This window comes from Diabrotica virgifera, chromosome 7, assembly GCF_917563875.1.
Source record: "Diabrotica virgifera virgifera chromosome 7, PGI_DIABVI_V3a".
NCBI classification, from domain to species: domain Eukaryota; kingdom Metazoa; phylum Arthropoda; class Insecta; order Coleoptera; family Chrysomelidae; genus Diabrotica; species Diabrotica virgifera.
Genome location: NC_065449.1, coordinates 165,501,134 through 165,519,334, shown reverse-complemented (window position 1 = coordinate 165,519,334; position 18,201 = coordinate 165,501,134). Strand labels below are relative to the sequence as shown.

Below are 18,201 nucleotides of genomic sequence, written 5' to 3'. Positions count from 1 at the left end.
CCTAACAATTCTAGTAATGCTTTTAGCAGATCTTGCTTATCGACCTCGTAGGCTAGGCTTAATTCATCTATCCTTTCTATGAAGTCTACTGCATCTGAATGTTTCTTGTCGAAGTGTGTGTTCCACCTTCGCACTTGATTTAGCAAATCTGATTGCCTCATTTGTTTTGTCATTGTTAAGTCTTGTAATTGGTTTCTGATTAATGAAATTTCTTGGGCCAGTGTGTCTGGTTCGGCTTCCTTGGAAGTATTGATTTTTGGGATTGTTCCTGTCGCTTCCCCGCGATCCTTATAAAAGGTTCTGAGTCTTAACCTTCACTCGTCGACGGTTCCTTTGGAATCCAATCCGCACCTTTCGGCGTCGCGCTGTAATTCCTCTTTGGAAAGACGATTTATCCATGACGTACCCGTCGTGGCACCTGATACTGAGTCTGTGTCTTTATCTGTCGGCATTTTTGTTATTATCTGGGCGTCGAATAACGACGTTTACTTGCGTATATTTCGACTTTTGCTCGGGCGCCAAATTTGTAACGGGTAGTTCTTTCAGGACGACAGACTCAGTAAAACACAGGTTGAAAACAAAGCAAATCTATTAATTCTAAATTATAAACAATATAACGCAAAATAATAATTTAATATTCTATCTCGTCCCAGCGAAGTCCTCCTCCGGATGGGCGTCTGTAACAGAAGAACAAAATTAACGGCGGTATTCAAATATATTATATCTATCGGGGCTCGCTCACTACGCTTGCCTCCGTTGAATTAAGAGTCGCACATTACCTCACTTCGGTACACCGTGCGTGTCGTCTCGAGTTGGCCTGCCTGAGTTTACGAATCACCTCACGAACGGTGCACGTCGCGACTCAGGTCGGCCGGCCTCGCTCACTTCTCTTGGCTGGTTATGGAGCCCAGAACGGTCGTTCAGGACTGACGGATCGTCGCGCGTCGCTTGCGATGCTCTTAAATATCCCTCTGGCGGCGTTGGTTCGGAGAGGTGGAACTTAGTGGGGGCACCTGCGCGATTTGAGAGAATCGCACGGTTACGAGTGTCGATGCTTGTTCGGTGCGTCAGCCTATCATTACAACCATAACGTCACCACATCCTTACGAAGGATAAAGGACAGAGGAGGAGGATGAAATAATAAAACCCCGTTAACGTTGTAGTTCCTTTCTAAAGTACATAATTAATAGCCTATATGGATAGACTATGAATACCTACAAGAACAACCGAAATTACTAGAAAACTAGAAAAGTGTAATAAATATTTTGTCTCAAAAGTTTTACTGGTTGATTCTTATAGTACTTTTCAATACACGAGACTGTGCTAAATAGATTTAGAACACTTTTGGATTTAGTACATTAAATTCAAAAAAATAATAGTTTTTTTCTACCACATCTTAAAATAATGAAAAGAAAATCTTTATTAAGCTCCGTATCAAAATAAAATTCTAACAGAAAAAAGTCTTACGATCTTGATACTAGACTTCATTATTCTCTTGAGTATCAGCATCTTTCAGGATTGCATTTTGAAAAGCTGCTACCTCTAACTTCTGGTGATATTTAAAACTATCCGGGGGTATATTCCTTAACTCAAATGGATCTTTTAATAAGTCATAATATTCCACGAAATTCTGAAATTATATGGTGTAAATATATGTAAGTAGTATGTTATAGAGGTATTTACCTCTGCGTCATCAAAAAGACAATGTTTCGATGCAAACTTGCCAAAAATAAGATCGTCCATATGATACACTTTACACCTATAGGTATTGTTTCGAGAATCTTGACATTTACACCACTGATCTACGGTGCATTCCTAAAAAATATTTTAAGATAAATTAAGTTAGTTAAATTCAAATTTAAATCATACACTCAACGAAAATTCATTTAAACTAATTTATTTTGCAATAAGCAATGTCGGTATATCAGCTCTTTCTGTTCTTTCAAATAAGCCGTCAACTAAATATGAACATTTCTACCAACAAAACTAAATGTATGACAATAGCAAAAGATCCGATCAGACGTAAGTTAGTGGTTCAGAACAACCCCATAGAAGAGGTGATGCAATTCAGATATCTGGGCATAGATATATCGAGCATCTACGACCCAGTAAAGGACCTTAGGAGTCAGATTCAAACCATCTGCATTGTCAGGATGTCAGCGGGAGATTGTCTTGTCAAATCCGTATATGCGCACAGATAGTAAAATTAGAATCTACAAGACTTGCATATGACCGATCATGACATATGGCATAGAAGTGCGCGAAGACACCAACAAAACGAAACAGATGCTAAGAGTTGCCGAAATGAAACCCCTAAGAACAATAGTGGCGAAAACAAGAAGAAACAGGGTAAGAAATAGAAACATTCGAGAGAAATGCAAAATTCAAAATATTGTAAGATCAGGAAGGCAGCTCAAGAGGATCTGGTACAACCATGTAAGACGAACACATGAGTATAGACTCCCAAAAATTGCCATAGAAATCACGGTTCAAAACCCACTGGAAGACCACCTAAAAGATGGAATGATAGTTGGCAATCTACCTCCCAGGAAGTCAATCAGAGGTAGCTTCGGAATTAAACAGATCGGAAGATTTCCAAAAAATATAAGAAGAAGAAGAGATTTTGCAATAAAATGTCACTTTCGGGGTAGAACTTTCGGATGCCGGTAGAATGCTAATGAAACTTGGGTGTCACCTGATATCCTCTTATTTGATATCCAAAGGTAAGGTAAGGTAATATGTGCTTAGTTTCAGTTGGGTTATATATTATACTTACTTCATATTATCAACTTTGATGTTCGATCAAATATGAAGCTCCCCCCATTAATACAACATATATGATTCTTAGATCAAAATACTTGATGTACTCAAATCGCACCTCCGCTCCGCTCAAATAGTGTCACAACTCAAAAAAAAAAAATAAAAACTATTTTATTGCACCAACAGTCTAATAAAACTACAAAATCTTATCTCAAAAGTGTTACGTTTATAGTTCAAGTACTTGTCGTTAGATGACACTAGAGTCATTATACAATTATTAACCAAAATCAACGGTGCACCGAACATAAACAGTGTCACATACATGGGCGCCCATACCCATGGGCAGGGGGGCCGTGGCCCCCCTAGCTTTTCGGATGCTGTTAACTATATATGGTTATCCAAAGTATACAAAATATAATATGAAAAATCTTCACGTTTGCCCATCCCCTGAAAATTTTTATATGGGCGCCCTTGGTCACATATCGACTTGTGCAAGCCATTTGTTCATCCAGTGCCGGCGCTAGGGTATAAGGTGCCCGCCTGGGAAGAAGACTCAAAAGGACATGACCAGAAGACCTAACTGATTAGGTGTATTGGAGAGCCATCGATGGATGGTGCCCAAAGCATGCCACGATTCAAAACTGTTTGCTACTATTTGCTAAATACTCCGTGTTGTAATTAGAGTAGATTGTAAATTTGCACCTAATAAAATGAAAAAAAAAGATGACACTAGAGTCATTACATGATTAACCAAAGTCAACGATGCACCGAGCATAAACAGTGTCACATATTATTATCGACTTGTGCAAGGCATTTGTCCATCTTATAATCTTCGTTTGTCGAGATGAGACAGTATATGTGATTACTTTATTCAAAACAATCTGCGTATGTGCTCAAGAAAAGTGACACATTTATCACTTCTTTATCTTTCTTTTTACGTTATTTTATCTTTAATGTTGTTACATGTATTTAAAGTTACATCATTAAAAAGTACAAATCTGTTAATCGGATATTTTATCGGATTTTTTAATATTGTTAGCAAAATTATTACACTATTTTGTAGAGCTTCAAAAACCTTTGTAACTGACTAAGGTAGTTATTATACTTATAAATTTTAACAGTATTTGAATTAAACCCGGAAAAGTTCTAGCACAAATTTTAAACGTCGTTTTCTCGATATTTTGCTATTTTGATTTATGTCACTGTTTGAGCGGAGGAGCGAAATATGACCGGTAATAAATCATAAAACTAAAAAAAAGTTTGAAACTGGTAATCCCGTAAAAATAGACAAAATACTCTCAAATCCACAAAGAAAAAATTTTCCTGTAGCTGCATGTATACCTTCTTCTTCTTCAGATGCCGTGTCCGTATTCAGACGTTGGCCGTCATCATGTTTACAAGTTCCTGAAACCTCTCTCTATCGGCTGCTGCGCGAATTAATTCTTCTACCGTGGAACTACACCATTGTCTAATATCACGCAACCATGAAAGTTTCTTTCGACCAATCCATCTCTTTCCCTCCACTTTTCCTTGTATTATAGGCGAGGTAGATGGTGTTTAGGCCCTCTAATTATATTATATCCTTTGTAGACTATGAAAAAACGTTCGATAGTGTCGGGATATGGGGATACAGAAAAAGCTCTAAATAACAGCAAAATAGATTCCAGGTACAGGCAATTATTACATAACATCTATAAAACAGCAACTAAGACAGTCGAATGGGAAAATAAAACAAACAAAACTAATTCTATAGAAATACGTAGAGGTGCAAGACAAAGAGATGTAATATCCCCAAAACTCTTCACCTTAGCTCTGGCAGACGTCTTTAAAGAACTGGAATGGGAAGACATGGGTATCAACATAAACGGGAAGAATCTCAATCACCTCAGATATTGCGATGATGTTGTCCTTATTACAACCAACCAAGAAGAACTAGCCACAATGCTGACTCAACGAGCACACGCATCAGAAAAGTTAATATTAAAAATGAACATGAGTAAAACCATCACATCAATGGATAAGAGAAAAAACAAAAGTAAAAAATGTACCTGAACATATAACAGGGTTAAAATGGAGATTTGCGGGCCACAATGCGAGACAAGAAGATAAAAGATGGAATGCTGAAATACAAAACTGGAGACTTCAGATGTGATGGAAGGGCGATATTGTAAAAGCTGCAGGAACTAACTGGAAAAGAGCAGCCAAGGACAGACGGAAATGAAAAGATTTGGGGAAGGCCTATGTCCAAAGTTGGATAGAAATGTACTAAAGAAAAAGAAATTATATGGCCAGAATATTCTGTTTTTCTCCTCTTTATCATGTTTATGAGCAGACGTTCTAAATTCATCACTTGGAGAACATTTTCATTGGAAGTGTGCGAAACTCACGATATCTTTAATATTCGTCGATAGTTCCACAATTCGATTGCTTCTACTTTATTTAGCATTGTGATTTTTCACGTCCATGTCTCACAACCATACAATAATATAGAGCACACGTAACATTTTTGGACCTCCTTGCGAATCTTCGTCGATAGGTTTCAGTTAAATAAAACTGCTTTCCAGTCTGGAAATTCCAGTTCATAAAAGCCTTACGTGATATTTCAATCCTTGTTATTATCTCTTTATCACAATCGCAATTTACATTTAACCAACTTCCAAGGTATTTAAAATGGACTAAGTTTTCACTCTAATGGCATATAACATATCCCACCAGAATGAAAACAATGGGAACCTTCTCTGGTTACACCTCTGAGGCTTCTACAATTTGCAAGCCATACGGATGCTGAGACTAAGGAAGATGAGGGAATTCTACAATTTACAATTCACGTCACATCTGCTCAGCGCGGTAAAGTTCCAACGAGACTGGTTCCCTTCATACTCCACACAGAGTAAATGTAAATCAAAAATGAATAACCATTTTCAATTTCGTTGCAAAACGAAAATACAGCCGAACCATATTCCAGTCCAATCAGAGAGTGCTGCAAGCACCTCTACCGGTTTCGAAATTTATTAGTCTCTCATCAGGAGGTACATATGCTGCTCTCCCTGATCCAACCAAAACAAACCCCAGCGTGCAGTCCCGAATTGCAACGAACGAAATGGCATAGATGCCCTAGCGGCAACTGCTAGCAAAAGACTAAGTTTTCACTCTAATGGCATATAACATATCCCACCAGAATGAAAACAATGGGAACCTTCTCTGGTTACACCTCCGAGGCTTCTACAATTTGCAAGCCATACGGATGCTGAGACTAAGGAAGATAGGGAATTCTACAATTTACAATTCACGTCACATCTGCTCAGCGCGGTAAAGTTCCAACGAGACTGGTTCCCTTCATACTCCACACAGAGTAAATGTAAATCAAAAATGAATAACCATTTTCAATTTCGTTGCAAAACGAAAGTACAGCCGAACCATATTCCAGTCCAATCAGAGAGTGCTGCAAGCACCTCTACCGGTTTCGAAACTTATTAGTCTCTCATCAGGAGGCACATATGCTGCTCTCCCTGATCCAACCAAAACAAACCCCAGCGTGCAGTCCCGAATTGCAACGAACGAAATGGCATAGATGCCCTAGCGGCAACTGCTAGCAAAAGACTAAGTTTTCACTCTAATGGCATATAACATATCCCACCAGAATGAAAACAATGGGAACCTTCTCTGGTTACACCTCCGAGGCTTCTACAATTTGCAAGCCATACGGATGCTGAGACTAAGGAAGATGAGGGAATTCTACAATTTACAATTCACGTCACATCTGCTCAGCGCGGTAAAGTTCTAACGAGACTGGTTCCCTTCATACTCCACACAGAGTAAATGTAAATCAAAAATGAATAACCATTTTCAATTTCGTTGCAAAACGAAAATACAGCCGAACCATATTCCAGTCCAATCAGAGAGTGCTGCTTTTTCATTCTGGTGGGATATGTTATATTCCATTAGAGTGAAAACTTAGTCTTTTGCTAGCAGTTGCCGCTAGGGCATCTATGCTATTTCGTTCGTTGCAATTCGGGACTGCACGCTGGGGTTTGTTTTGGTTGGATCAGGGAGAGCAGCATATGTGCCTCCTGATGAGAGACTAATAAGTTTCGAAACCGGTAGAGGTGCTTGCAGCACTCTCTGATTGGACTGGAATATGGTTCGGCTGTATTTTCGTTTTGCAACGAAATTGAAAATGGTTATTCATTTTTGTATTTAAAATGGTTTACCCGTTCTATCTCCTCTCTATCAAGAGAAAGCACGCCTTGATCTACATTTATCTTTTCAACTGCCATCCACTTTGTCTTTGAAATATTGATTTTTAGACTTCTCCGATAACTTGTTTCACTGACTAGATTTACTAATGTCTGAAGATCTTCTAAATTTTCTAAAAGAATGGCTGTGTCGTCAGTAATATCTGATATTGTTGATTACTTCTCCGCCCAGTTTTACTCCCTCTTGTCTGTCGTCCAGAGCCTCCCTAAAGATTTCTTCAGAGTAGAGATTAAAGAGACTGGGTGACAAAACACAACGGTGTCAAATAAGGTGCATCGATAAAGGCGAAAAAAAAATTTTTTTTTGCGATGAAAAAGTAATACCTCACAAAAGTTGCCCAATCAACTGTTAAGTATTTTGGTAAATTCTTTTCGAAATTGGAAAATATCTTCTGCCCCCAAGACAATTAAAAATTTTGAAAAAATGTTAACAGACGAAAAAAATTTTTATTTCGAAACGAAAATGTAATAGCTCACAAAAGTTTCCTAACACAATATTTAGTATTTTAGTAAAATTGCGTTGAAAAAAAAATATTTTCTGCGCGCCACGGCAACTAAAAATTAGAAAAAATACATTAATATGCGAATTTCTTTTGTAAGGGAAATGTAATACCTTATAGGACTTGAATAAATAAATTCGGTTTAAATTGGAAAATATTTTCTGGTTTCACAAGGCAATTAAAAATTTTACTTTAGAAAAGTACTTAGATATACTAAAACATTATTTTTTAACAAAATAGCCTAACTTATCCGTCTCCCTAATGTCACCCAAGTTTCTTAATATAGAAATAAATATTAAGCAAAGTACAAAATTAGGTATATAAATATTACAAAAAAATATGGTAAAGGCCTTCTATTCGAAGATGTCTTCCGATTTAGAATTAAAGTAAGGCATAGTTTTTCTGGAATCAATTCGAGTTTTTATCAATACATCCCTCGAATCCGCTCCACAAACTGCTAGAGAAGCTTGTGTCAGAAGCTTGACATATCGTTCTACTATACACATTGTTTTTGGCAGTGATATTTCTCAATCTCAATGTTAAAAATTTCTAAGTTAGGATTCTTAATAAAATCTCGCAGATATTCTCTCTCTTGTAATGTTCTTGTTAGTTAATTAACTCAAAGTAGTCGTTTGAATCAAAATTTTTATAGAAGAAAGTTTGAAGACCCTTACGTTTTTTGATTTGGTCACTGGCAAACTTCTTTTGATGTCCAAGGGGTAGATCATTTGAATGTCGCAGACATACAAACCACTGCGGTTTTTTAAGATGTTCTTCTAACAACCGTATTCCATCAACCTTAACGCCAGTATGTACGACTGTTTCGTCACATGCAATAGCTGGATTTGATACTTTCTGATATACCAGACAGCGGCTACCCGTATCCGAAATATTTGCTCCCTGGCTCATGCACAAGTGTTATGTGTTCTTCCACTATGGACTGACTATAAAACTCGGTACTGTTTTTTACTTGAGCTACAGTTTTGTCTTTGCGTCGGTAACTTTCTTCTTTTACCGTTGTTCTCACAGATTATATTTATTTTTGTTTTCCCTATCAATCGAGCTTATCACCACTTTTCTGGGACCTCATCCCGAGGCACTTTTGAGATTTGCTACAAAGACAATTAATCAGAGTGTCACATTTACATGCTGCAAGAGCGAAACGTGTAGTTTTAATTTTGTTCTTAAAGCATTGAATTTTGTTTTTGTAAAATTCACTTTTTTTTTATTAAAAGAAAAGTTACCGCATCCACCAACAGGTTATTAGCGGCATTACTTGATAAACATTAAATTATAATTAAAGCTTAACAATGATTTTTAACATATAACAAATAGCTAGATTTGGTACAAAATATTGATTTAGATTAGATAGTAAGTCTTTTGCTGGACAGTTTTCTCCCGATAAAGCTGGTAGGGTGTTTGGTAGATTGTTTATTAAACGTTCACTTTCACTTTGATATTTTGGACCCTTAATTAATTAACAGATGGGTGACAGTAGTACACAGGTCGAACCTGGGATGTTAACTAGCCGAAAATAGATTTAAGTATGTAATCTCGGTGTGTCCTATACGTAGGCGCGTTGGAACCGTTTGAATAAACCGTGAACTAGCATTTGCTTTCCACTGTCGTGTATCTGGTTTTACCGATCTTAGATTAGATTTCGACAGTTGCCATTCGCGTTGCCATTGACTAATCACTTTTGTTAGAAAAAAAGTTTTGAGATCATTACATACACACTCGCGCACTAATTCAGATTCCACACTTGCTGCTGCATTACGAAAACTGCTGTCTGCCTCTTCATTGCCGATAATTCCTATATGTGATGCGATCCATATACATTTCGCAGTCGTATTGTTTTCTTGTGCAAGTGGTAGTTCAGTTTTTATTAGATTCTCTAAAGGACTTTTAGGATACAGATGCTGCATTGCAAGGAGAGAGTTTGGCGAGTCGGTGAGAAACAGAAGTATTTGAGAGGTCTGCATGTTGAAGGGCGCGATACAGAGCAAATAGTTCGTTGAAAGTAAAAAAGGAGAATATAACAATAGATAGAAACCAGCTGCTAAACTATGATGACTGTGATGCATCACTTTCTAATCCGGAGCTTACTTCTCCAAGATGAGCAAGTATTTTTTTATTCAAGTTGGTCAGCCTTGTTTTTATTGATCTTTCTTTTAAGTAGGGACGGATTTTCTTTAACATGTCACTGAGACCTCTCAAATCAGAAGTGAAATCATTGATTGAGATTATGGGGTTCGATAAGCCATCTATGTTCTCTAGGAGGAGGCATAATTGATCACAGTTCAGCGGAAATGGTGGTTCGTGATTATTGATGAAGGTTTTGGTAGGATATATCATGCTAGAAATGGATACATTCGAATGCGTTGTTTCTTTAAGTTTAGATGTCTTTGTCTTCTTTCGAGTTGCTGTAGGTTTTGGTACTACAAATGGGTTTCTTGAAATGTAATATCGGTTTCTGGATAGGCGACTTCACTTATAGAGGGTTTTAAATGAGTTTCTTTGTTTTCGGTCACTTCTGTATTTACATTTGGTAATTTTGACCCATTATGTTGTGAAAAGGTGCTTTGGTGTGATGATGTGGTTGGAGCTTGTTTAGATTGGGACGTTTCAGGTTGGTTATTGTTACTGGTAAGGGTTTGCGTACGAATTGATGCTGTTGCTGTTTCTGCAGCCGAATCGGCTACTGTTGTAGTATTTGAAGTTATAGAACTTAGTGGAGTTTGTTGTGTCGCAGATGTATTTGTAGGTTCAGTGCAGGCTGCTGCCACATGTCCTGGTTTTTTGCATTTGAAGCAGACGTTTCCATCTTGAGAAATGAATATTGTGTAGTTTGTGTTTTCGAATGCTATTGTTATGGCGCTTGGGATGGTTAAATTGTGAGGGTTAACATATACTTGCCATCGAAAGCTTAGGATATGGCTGTACTCGGGGACATTTGCGCCGATTTTTAGAAATGTTATAGGAGATACAAGATGTAGACCGATTTTTTGCAGTTCTTTTTCAAGAACATGGTGTGGAATGGACGGGCATACTTGTGACATAACAATTCTTTCGGCAGGTGTTATAAGTCGTCTAGCCTTTAAAATTTCTCCTCGGATAGTGATTTGGCCATGGTTATCTAAAAACTCATCTATGATATTTTTGTTCGCAAACTCGGTTGTTGGAAAGGCGGGAGGCGAAAATGATATTTTTAGGTTGAATAATATTACCAAGAGGGATTAGGTAGTCATGAAGTGGAGTATTTTCGTTTGCACTAAAGACTAGTGCTAACTGTCTTGACGGAAATTTAAATTGATTTGTTACTGCTGAATAGCTTTTCGGTGAAATTTGGTTTTGTTGAGATTGTTGATCCATGCTTGCTTCGGTGGATATCATTTTAGAAGAACAGGTATCACCCGCAAGAGTGAGTGCGGCCCTGTCCCCCTATTGGGAACCGACTCCAGTTTTGTTAGTATAAATCGCAATAAAATTGAAAAAGTGTTTAAAATGTTATTGTATATTATAATACAATAAAATATTTATTATTTTAAAAATTTACGTCAAAAGTAAATAATAAGCCGTATATCACTTAGAGCTTTTTTGTATGTACCACTTTCACAAAAACTTAACTTATATATAAATAAACTTTTATTTATATGTATTTACTTGTTGAAACGATAAGTTTTCTGCTAATTGCTTTTTGATAACTACCTAGCTCGTCTTCGATACGATGTTGACGGTACGAAGGTTCAAACTCTTCTCCCTGTAAAATTCACTGTTTTGCCTGTTCTTAAATGGTTTCATAAGTTTCATATATTTGTCATGATAGGCTTTTAAAAGCTGAATAATTCTTGTATGTTAAATTATTGGAATTAAAGTCTTTTTCATATTTCCTCCAATTTAATTGCAACCTGTTCGGCAATACCAGAAAATTCTGGCTTTTTCTTGCTGAGTTTTTTATCCTTTTGCAACCACAAAACTTCATCGCTTGTTTTTATTTCGGTAAAACATTTTCAGGCATATTTGAGGCGCTCAGAGCAACAGTGGCCTAACCCACATCCCACAATTTTACCAAAACGCTTTTATTACATTAGAGTTATGCATTACTTAACAATTTTCAGATGCAGAGTGGATCAAGCAACCATTGCTTGAGCTACTCTGCATCTGAAAAATACTTAAATAAGGGATAACTTTAATGTAATAAAAGCGTTTTGGTAAAATTGTGGAATGTGGGTTAGGCCACTGTTGCTATGAGCGCCTCATTTGGTGGTTGCCCAAAAATGGGGCGGTTCACAGCACATCTTGATTTCATTCCCCATGGTCCTGTTTTACCTATTTTAAAAATCTTTAATTTACAAACAACAATAATAACAAAGTAAGGCATGGCACAAAACATTAAGTGAAAATTACATGCACGGACTCACGAAGCGGGAGATTTCAAGGGGGATGGGGAGAATGAAAAAACAAATAAAACTTTAAATATCGTTTAAATTTGTAATTGACAACATTTTAAGTTTTCTTTAATTGATCTTAGATCGAGTTAGCACATAGTTTATTCTAAATAATATAAGTTGAAATTTCCATAAAAATCAGATATTTAATAAAATTCAAGGTCGTTGAGGGGGTGGGGGGCAGAAAATTCGCTTAGAAAAAAAAATTAAAAATACTAATATGCTGAAAAATAACACTAGCAACTTTTTCACTCTATTACATATAACATTTCCAACTTTTATTTTTTCGATGCACCCCAGTGTCGAACTCCATGTTTGATGGGTAGTTTTTCAGTATCACTATCTCCAACTTGAATAAGTGCTACTTGATTGTAATATAAGTATTTTAGCAGTCTTATATCGTAGTGGTCAAGTCCGGCTGCATGTAGGCAATTGAAGAGTGTATCGTATTGTACTCGGTCGAATGCCTTCTTGAAGTCGATGAAACAAACATAAACGTTCTTTCGGAATTCACAGCTTTTTTGTAAAAGAACGCGCATACAAAATAATACCTCTCTAGTTCCTAGACCATCTTTAAATCCAAATTGCTTATTACCCATTCTACTTTCAAAGAGAAGTAATACTCGGTCTTGTATAATTCGTAAAAATATCTTAAGTGCGTGACTCATCAAACTGATAAGTCTAAAATCGCTGCATTTGGTGGGCCTGCTTTTCTTTGGTAATGTTACAAACAATGACTCCAACCAATCATCTGGTATTTTTCTTTCGTTGTAAATTTTGTTAAAGAAAGTGGTTAAGTCGGTAATGTTTTCCTCATCCAAAAGTTTAAGTAGCTAGGCAGGGATTTTATCTGGTCCGGGTGCTTTATTGTTTTTGGCTTGCTGTATTGCTTTTCTGACTTTAGAGTTCAGTAGACTCTGGGACCTCTGTCTAATACGCCAGTCAATGGGAACAAGAATAGGATATTACCTCCGAATTCTATCCTACTGCATGGATTTTAATAAAATATTGGTAATAGCCTCTGCTTATCTCCTTATTCAATGTCTACCCTATGCCGATGTGTGGTGGTTTCTTGGGGGTGGTTCCCACCCCTCTCTTCTTAGGGGTGGACAATTTTTTGGTTGAAATAAACACGGAATTCGCTAGAGAACCAAATTCTAAGCAAAAACTGATCTGTAGTTTATTTCTGAAAACTCAACACTTTTTGAGTTATTCGTGGTTGAATATTTGCAACATTGAAACATAACACTTTTCCAAATGGTTTTTTGCAAATATGTACCTTAAAAACTATGCATCTCACTAAAAAATCTATATAAATCATTTTTGTAGGTTATAAACAAACAAAGAGACCTTTTTCTTCATAAATCTTCCAGTTATAATACAAAAAGGGATATGGTAGGTGAAAAGAGTTTATTTTTTGGTACATGCTCAAATTCGTGAGTGAATTCAACTTGAATTGAGAAACAGTCGCTTTTAGGTGTATAATGCTACCAATACCTTTTGTAGTGCTTGAAAAGACCTTTAAAATAAGAAAGATTAAATGTCTATTATATTCAAAATAAGCGAGATATGCTGCATACAAAATTAATTAATAAAGCATTTTAAGAAAAAATGAGAAGTAATTTTAACCTCCCATCCACCAGAATGTAAAAAAAATCATAATATAATTCCGTACAGGTTGGAACAATTTTTATATTAAAGTTTAGGTGAATATAAAATATATTTTCAAAAGAGTATCCAAATCATATAAGGGGAACATTGTTTAAATAATTAAAAAGGGGTCATTTTTGCACAATATTTACTTTTTTAACTGCTGAGGTAATATACATTTCCGCGAAGGCCTTTAGGATGTTTTTCTGTAAAGCTGAAGGATAAATATTTGACCCAAAACTTGCTAAATTCAATTTGACCCTCTAATTATTTAAATTATTATATATAAAATTTAAAAATCAGATTTGCAAAAAATTATTTTAAATAGGCACTATAAATTATTTTGTTTAACAGGGAGGTTGCGCTATATCATCAGTATTAAGCAAACAAAAATTGGTTAAAAAATATTTAATAATTTATGAGATATTTAATTTGTTTATTAAATGTTTCAATATTTTCAATTGCAAAAGCGCGGTTGTTGCCAAAAGATTATAAATCTGGTTGAAGTTTCGTTATTTTATTTTTATGTATATCTTCGATAAATGTATCGATAAATTTAATTTTCAATTTAAGTCCCCTCTAAAATGGCATTTAAAATTTTTTTTAATTTGTTTATAATTTGTGTTTTTTAATAACGTCGTGGGGTTTAAACATTTTGAAATGCCATTTTACTAATCGGGTTCCTGGTAATTTTTCACTAATTAACAAATTTTTTTGTCAATTTTCCTTCATCTTTTTTTCCTATAGTAAAAAACAGTTTTTTTTTTGGTTTATTGGCATTGGGAGGAACCCGTTTTGCCACGAAAATTTATAACATTTAAAAGTCTATACATATAACTGCACACAATTTGGTATAAATACAATTTTTACAAATCTGTACATATAAATACAGTAACTGAATACAATTATTTGGTACAAATACAGTTTTTACAAATCTATACATATATATTTAATACCTAACTGAATACAATTTGGATTGGTTGATACAGACCTAAAAGTTGAGGAAATTATAAGCGTCTCCTCGTACGACCCAAAAAGTTACAAAAAATAGCTCTTACTTCGGGATTATGGATGCACTCCAGCATAATAGAAAGATAATTTTGAGGAAACGGGATTTTTAGTTTAGTTAGTTCCGTAATAAGGTAAGAGGTGGCATTAGAATTATGACTGCATTGAAAAATCCAGTGATTAAAGTCGTCAAAACTGTCACTGCAGTCACACAGGGGGGATGTGGCCAATTTCATCTTATAAAGCTTGGAGTTGACTGCTCCGTGTCCAAAGAGGCACCTAATGTATTTGGTGTTAATTTTTCTATTGGGATAGTTTCTTTTAGCAAGCTTTGTAGAAGGAAGTGTTGGAAAAAGCGTGCAGTACTGAAATGCATTGTTAGATCTAATTGTTGTCGATTTGTCTGCCCATTTAGTTCTTAAGTTTTGCGTACATATAGATAATGCGTCTTGTAGCGTTAATTCGGGGGCTTGTTTGCCATCAGTGATAGCTCTTTTTGCCAGTTTGTCAGCTGTTTCGTTTCCCGTTATGGAGGAATGCCCTTTGGCCCATATGAAGAATGTATTTATCTGTTTATAATCTAAGGCTCTTATGGTTGTCAAAATTTCCACGATTATTGAGTTATTGTATATGGAGGTGACCGGGTACAGCAGAGCTGATAAAACAGATTTCGAATCCGATATTGTAGCCAAGTTTGACAAGGGTAGCAGTGAATTGTTTGCCCAATCAAAAGCCTTAAATATGGCAAGTGCCTCTGCTGTAAATATTGTAGAGTTTTTGTTTAGTTTAAACAACAAACTTTCGTTTGTGTTTTCCCTGTACACTGCACATCCTGTTCCAGTAGGGGATTTGGATCCGTCTGTAAAAAATTTATGTACATTACCTAATTTCTCTAGTTCTATTTGCATAGATATGTTATTAATTGCTGGGTTATCATTATATTCTGGAAAAATAATATTTGGTTGTGTAAGACATATATCGAATTTAGCCGTGAAGAACGGCAAACCAGAATCATCACGTAGTTCGATGTTTGAGACTGTTGCAAATGCATCAGCTAGAGGGGACCAGTTTCTGTTGTGCCAGTATTTATTAGTGTAGCTATATGCAGTTAAGATGCCTACATTTTTAATAAGGTCGTTGTGTGTAAATCTTTTTTGTTTAACGACGAATTTTTCAGTTAGTAACTGTCGTCGAAGTTACATGGGGGGTTCGCCACACTTTGCGAGGAGAGCAGCTGTGGGAGTGGATTTAAATGCACCAAGAACAATGCGTAGAGCCTTGAACTGTACCCTATCTATTTGTGAAAGTCTGGAATTAGTGGCTGATCCATACAAGAAACAACCATAATCTAGGATAGATCGAGTGTACGCTCGGTAGAAAATCAAGTTAATGTTAGGGTCAGCGCCCCAATGATATCTGTTAATTGCTCTTAGGATATTAAGACTTTTTTCACTTTTCTTAATGCATCTTGATATGTGATCAGACCAGGTCAGTTTGCAATCAAATGTGATACCCAAATATGTGTATGTTTTGCAAACAGGTATAGTGTGATTTTGAATTGTTAGGCTATTAAGTTCTGGCAATTGGTGTCTGGTAAAAAATACAATAGCAGATTTATGAGGTGATATTTCAAATCCCTGTTCAGGAAAGTATTTAAAGCAGCAATGCACTATATACTTAAGATTACTAACACATTGAGAGTAGTTTTTATGAGTAGTGTATATAGAAAAATCGTCAGCATATTGTAAAATTCTTGCGTTCATAACAAGGTTGTGAACATCGAGGGTATAGATATTAAATAGAAGCGGGCTCAACACCGACCCCTGTGGCAGACCAGAGTTAACCTCTCTAGGACCTAGAGTATTTGTATTGCATTTTATATTGCAGGGAGCTTTTTAATCATCATATAATTGATGCCATCTAAGCCTGGAGCAGTAAGTTTTGACGATTTGATATTAAGTTCTAACTCTCTTAGTGTAACTGGGGCTAGAAGAGAATGATCATGATTACTGGTGGGTGTGTAGTGAATGTAAGGACCAACAAAACTTGGAGCTAATTTATGAAAAAGTATTTCCGTATCATCTTCTTCACATGGTTGGATATCATTTTTCTTCTTTTGAAATCTATTAATCCGGCGCCAAATTTCCGAGGGATTTGAATTCCTATTGAGTTGAGTACAATAGTCTGACCAAGCCTGTTTGGCTTCCAATTTGAAGGTTATTTTGCAGAGCGCATCTATTTTTTTACATTGATATAATTTGAAGTTATCATATTGCGCTTGTACGTTTTGTAAGCTTTCTTCCTTTGGGTAACTAACTGTTGACCTTCCTCATCCCACCAAAGGGGATGAGGAGCCTTTTTAGGAGAGAAGGGGTAAGTTTTTTTAAGAGCTGAATCCGCCGAGGATGTCATTGAATTGGTGATAAAGTTAATCATTTCGTTAGTATTGTTGAAAAGCGGAATCTCTTAGAAGAAATCAATTTTTGTTTGAAACAATGCCCAATCAGCTTCTCGCATAGACCATTTATGAATGGGGGTAATATTAATATTATCAATTCTGAGTTGTTGTAACACCAATGTGATAACATAATGGTCAGAGCCATACGTATCTGCTTTAACAGACCAAGAGAATTGTGAGCTAAAGTTGGACCAAATGAGGGTAAGATCAACACATGATGGAGGAGAGCCAGGGGCAGATACTCTGGTAGCAGATCCGTCATTTGCAATGATAAAGTTGTCGAAGTATTCTAAAGCTTCCATGAGTATGTTACCGCTATGATCATTGTTTATAGAGCCCCAGGCTTCATGATGGGTGTTAAAGTCGCCACCAATAATAAAATTATGCGGAATTTGTTGAAAAGGAGAAACATAGTCGTTCACTGTGACTGCAATGCTACCTGGACGATAAATACTAACCACAGATATTTTGGTGCCATTGACATCAATATCAATGCCACAAACTTCAATATTTTTATTAAATGTTTGGTTGAATACTCTATTATTGTATTTAATATTATTACAGATAATTATGCTAACACCTCCACCTCGTTTATTACGTCTATCTTTTCTAATAATATTAAATCCCTATAAGGACATTTCATACTTAGGTTTGTACCAAGTTTCCGAAATAAGAGCTATATCAAAGTGTTCTTCTGTAAAAAGTTGCGTAATAGAGTTTTTATTAGAGTACGCTGATCTAGCGTTCCACTGGACAATTTTTAAACCGGCCATATCAGGTAAAGAAATGTTTAATCACGCTGTTAATTATATTTTCTACATCTTGTATAGAGGGAACTGAACTATTAATCGCAGGGTTTCGAGCAGGAATGTCTGAAAAGAAATTATTGATTGAATCCTTCAAAGTAGTAGCGAATTCATTTTTAAGATGTTCATCGTTATTTTTAGATACATTTTTATTATAGTTTCCGAACTGGAATACGGGGCTAGCACAAAAGCTAAATTCGCTTGGAGCGGTAATAAGCGTAGGAGACGATGGGTGTATTTTTCGTTTTTTTTTTTCTAGTAGAAGCTGCAATATTTGAAATATTTGCAATGGAAGTCAAATGTTTTGATGAGCTT

General features: G+C 36.0%; 1 protein-coding gene across 1 annotated transcript in view; it reads right to left on the bottom strand.

The window, feature by feature from the left end:
- Positions 1-1,396: 1,396 nt before the first annotated feature.
- Positions 1,397-18,201, bottom strand: part of LOC114333312 (N-acetylglucosamine-6-sulfatase-like) — a 120,580-nt gene continuing 103,775 nt past the window's right edge. Inside the window, exons 8-9 of the mRNA XM_050656270.1 lie at positions 1,684-1,815; positions 1,397-1,630 (exon numbers count right to left, since the gene is read on the bottom strand). Coding sequence (XP_050512227.1) covers positions 1,478-1,630; positions 1,684-1,815 — 285 coding nt within the window. The 3' untranslated portion in view covers positions 1,397-1,477. The remainder of the gene's footprint in view (positions 1,631-1,683; positions 1,816-18,201) is intronic.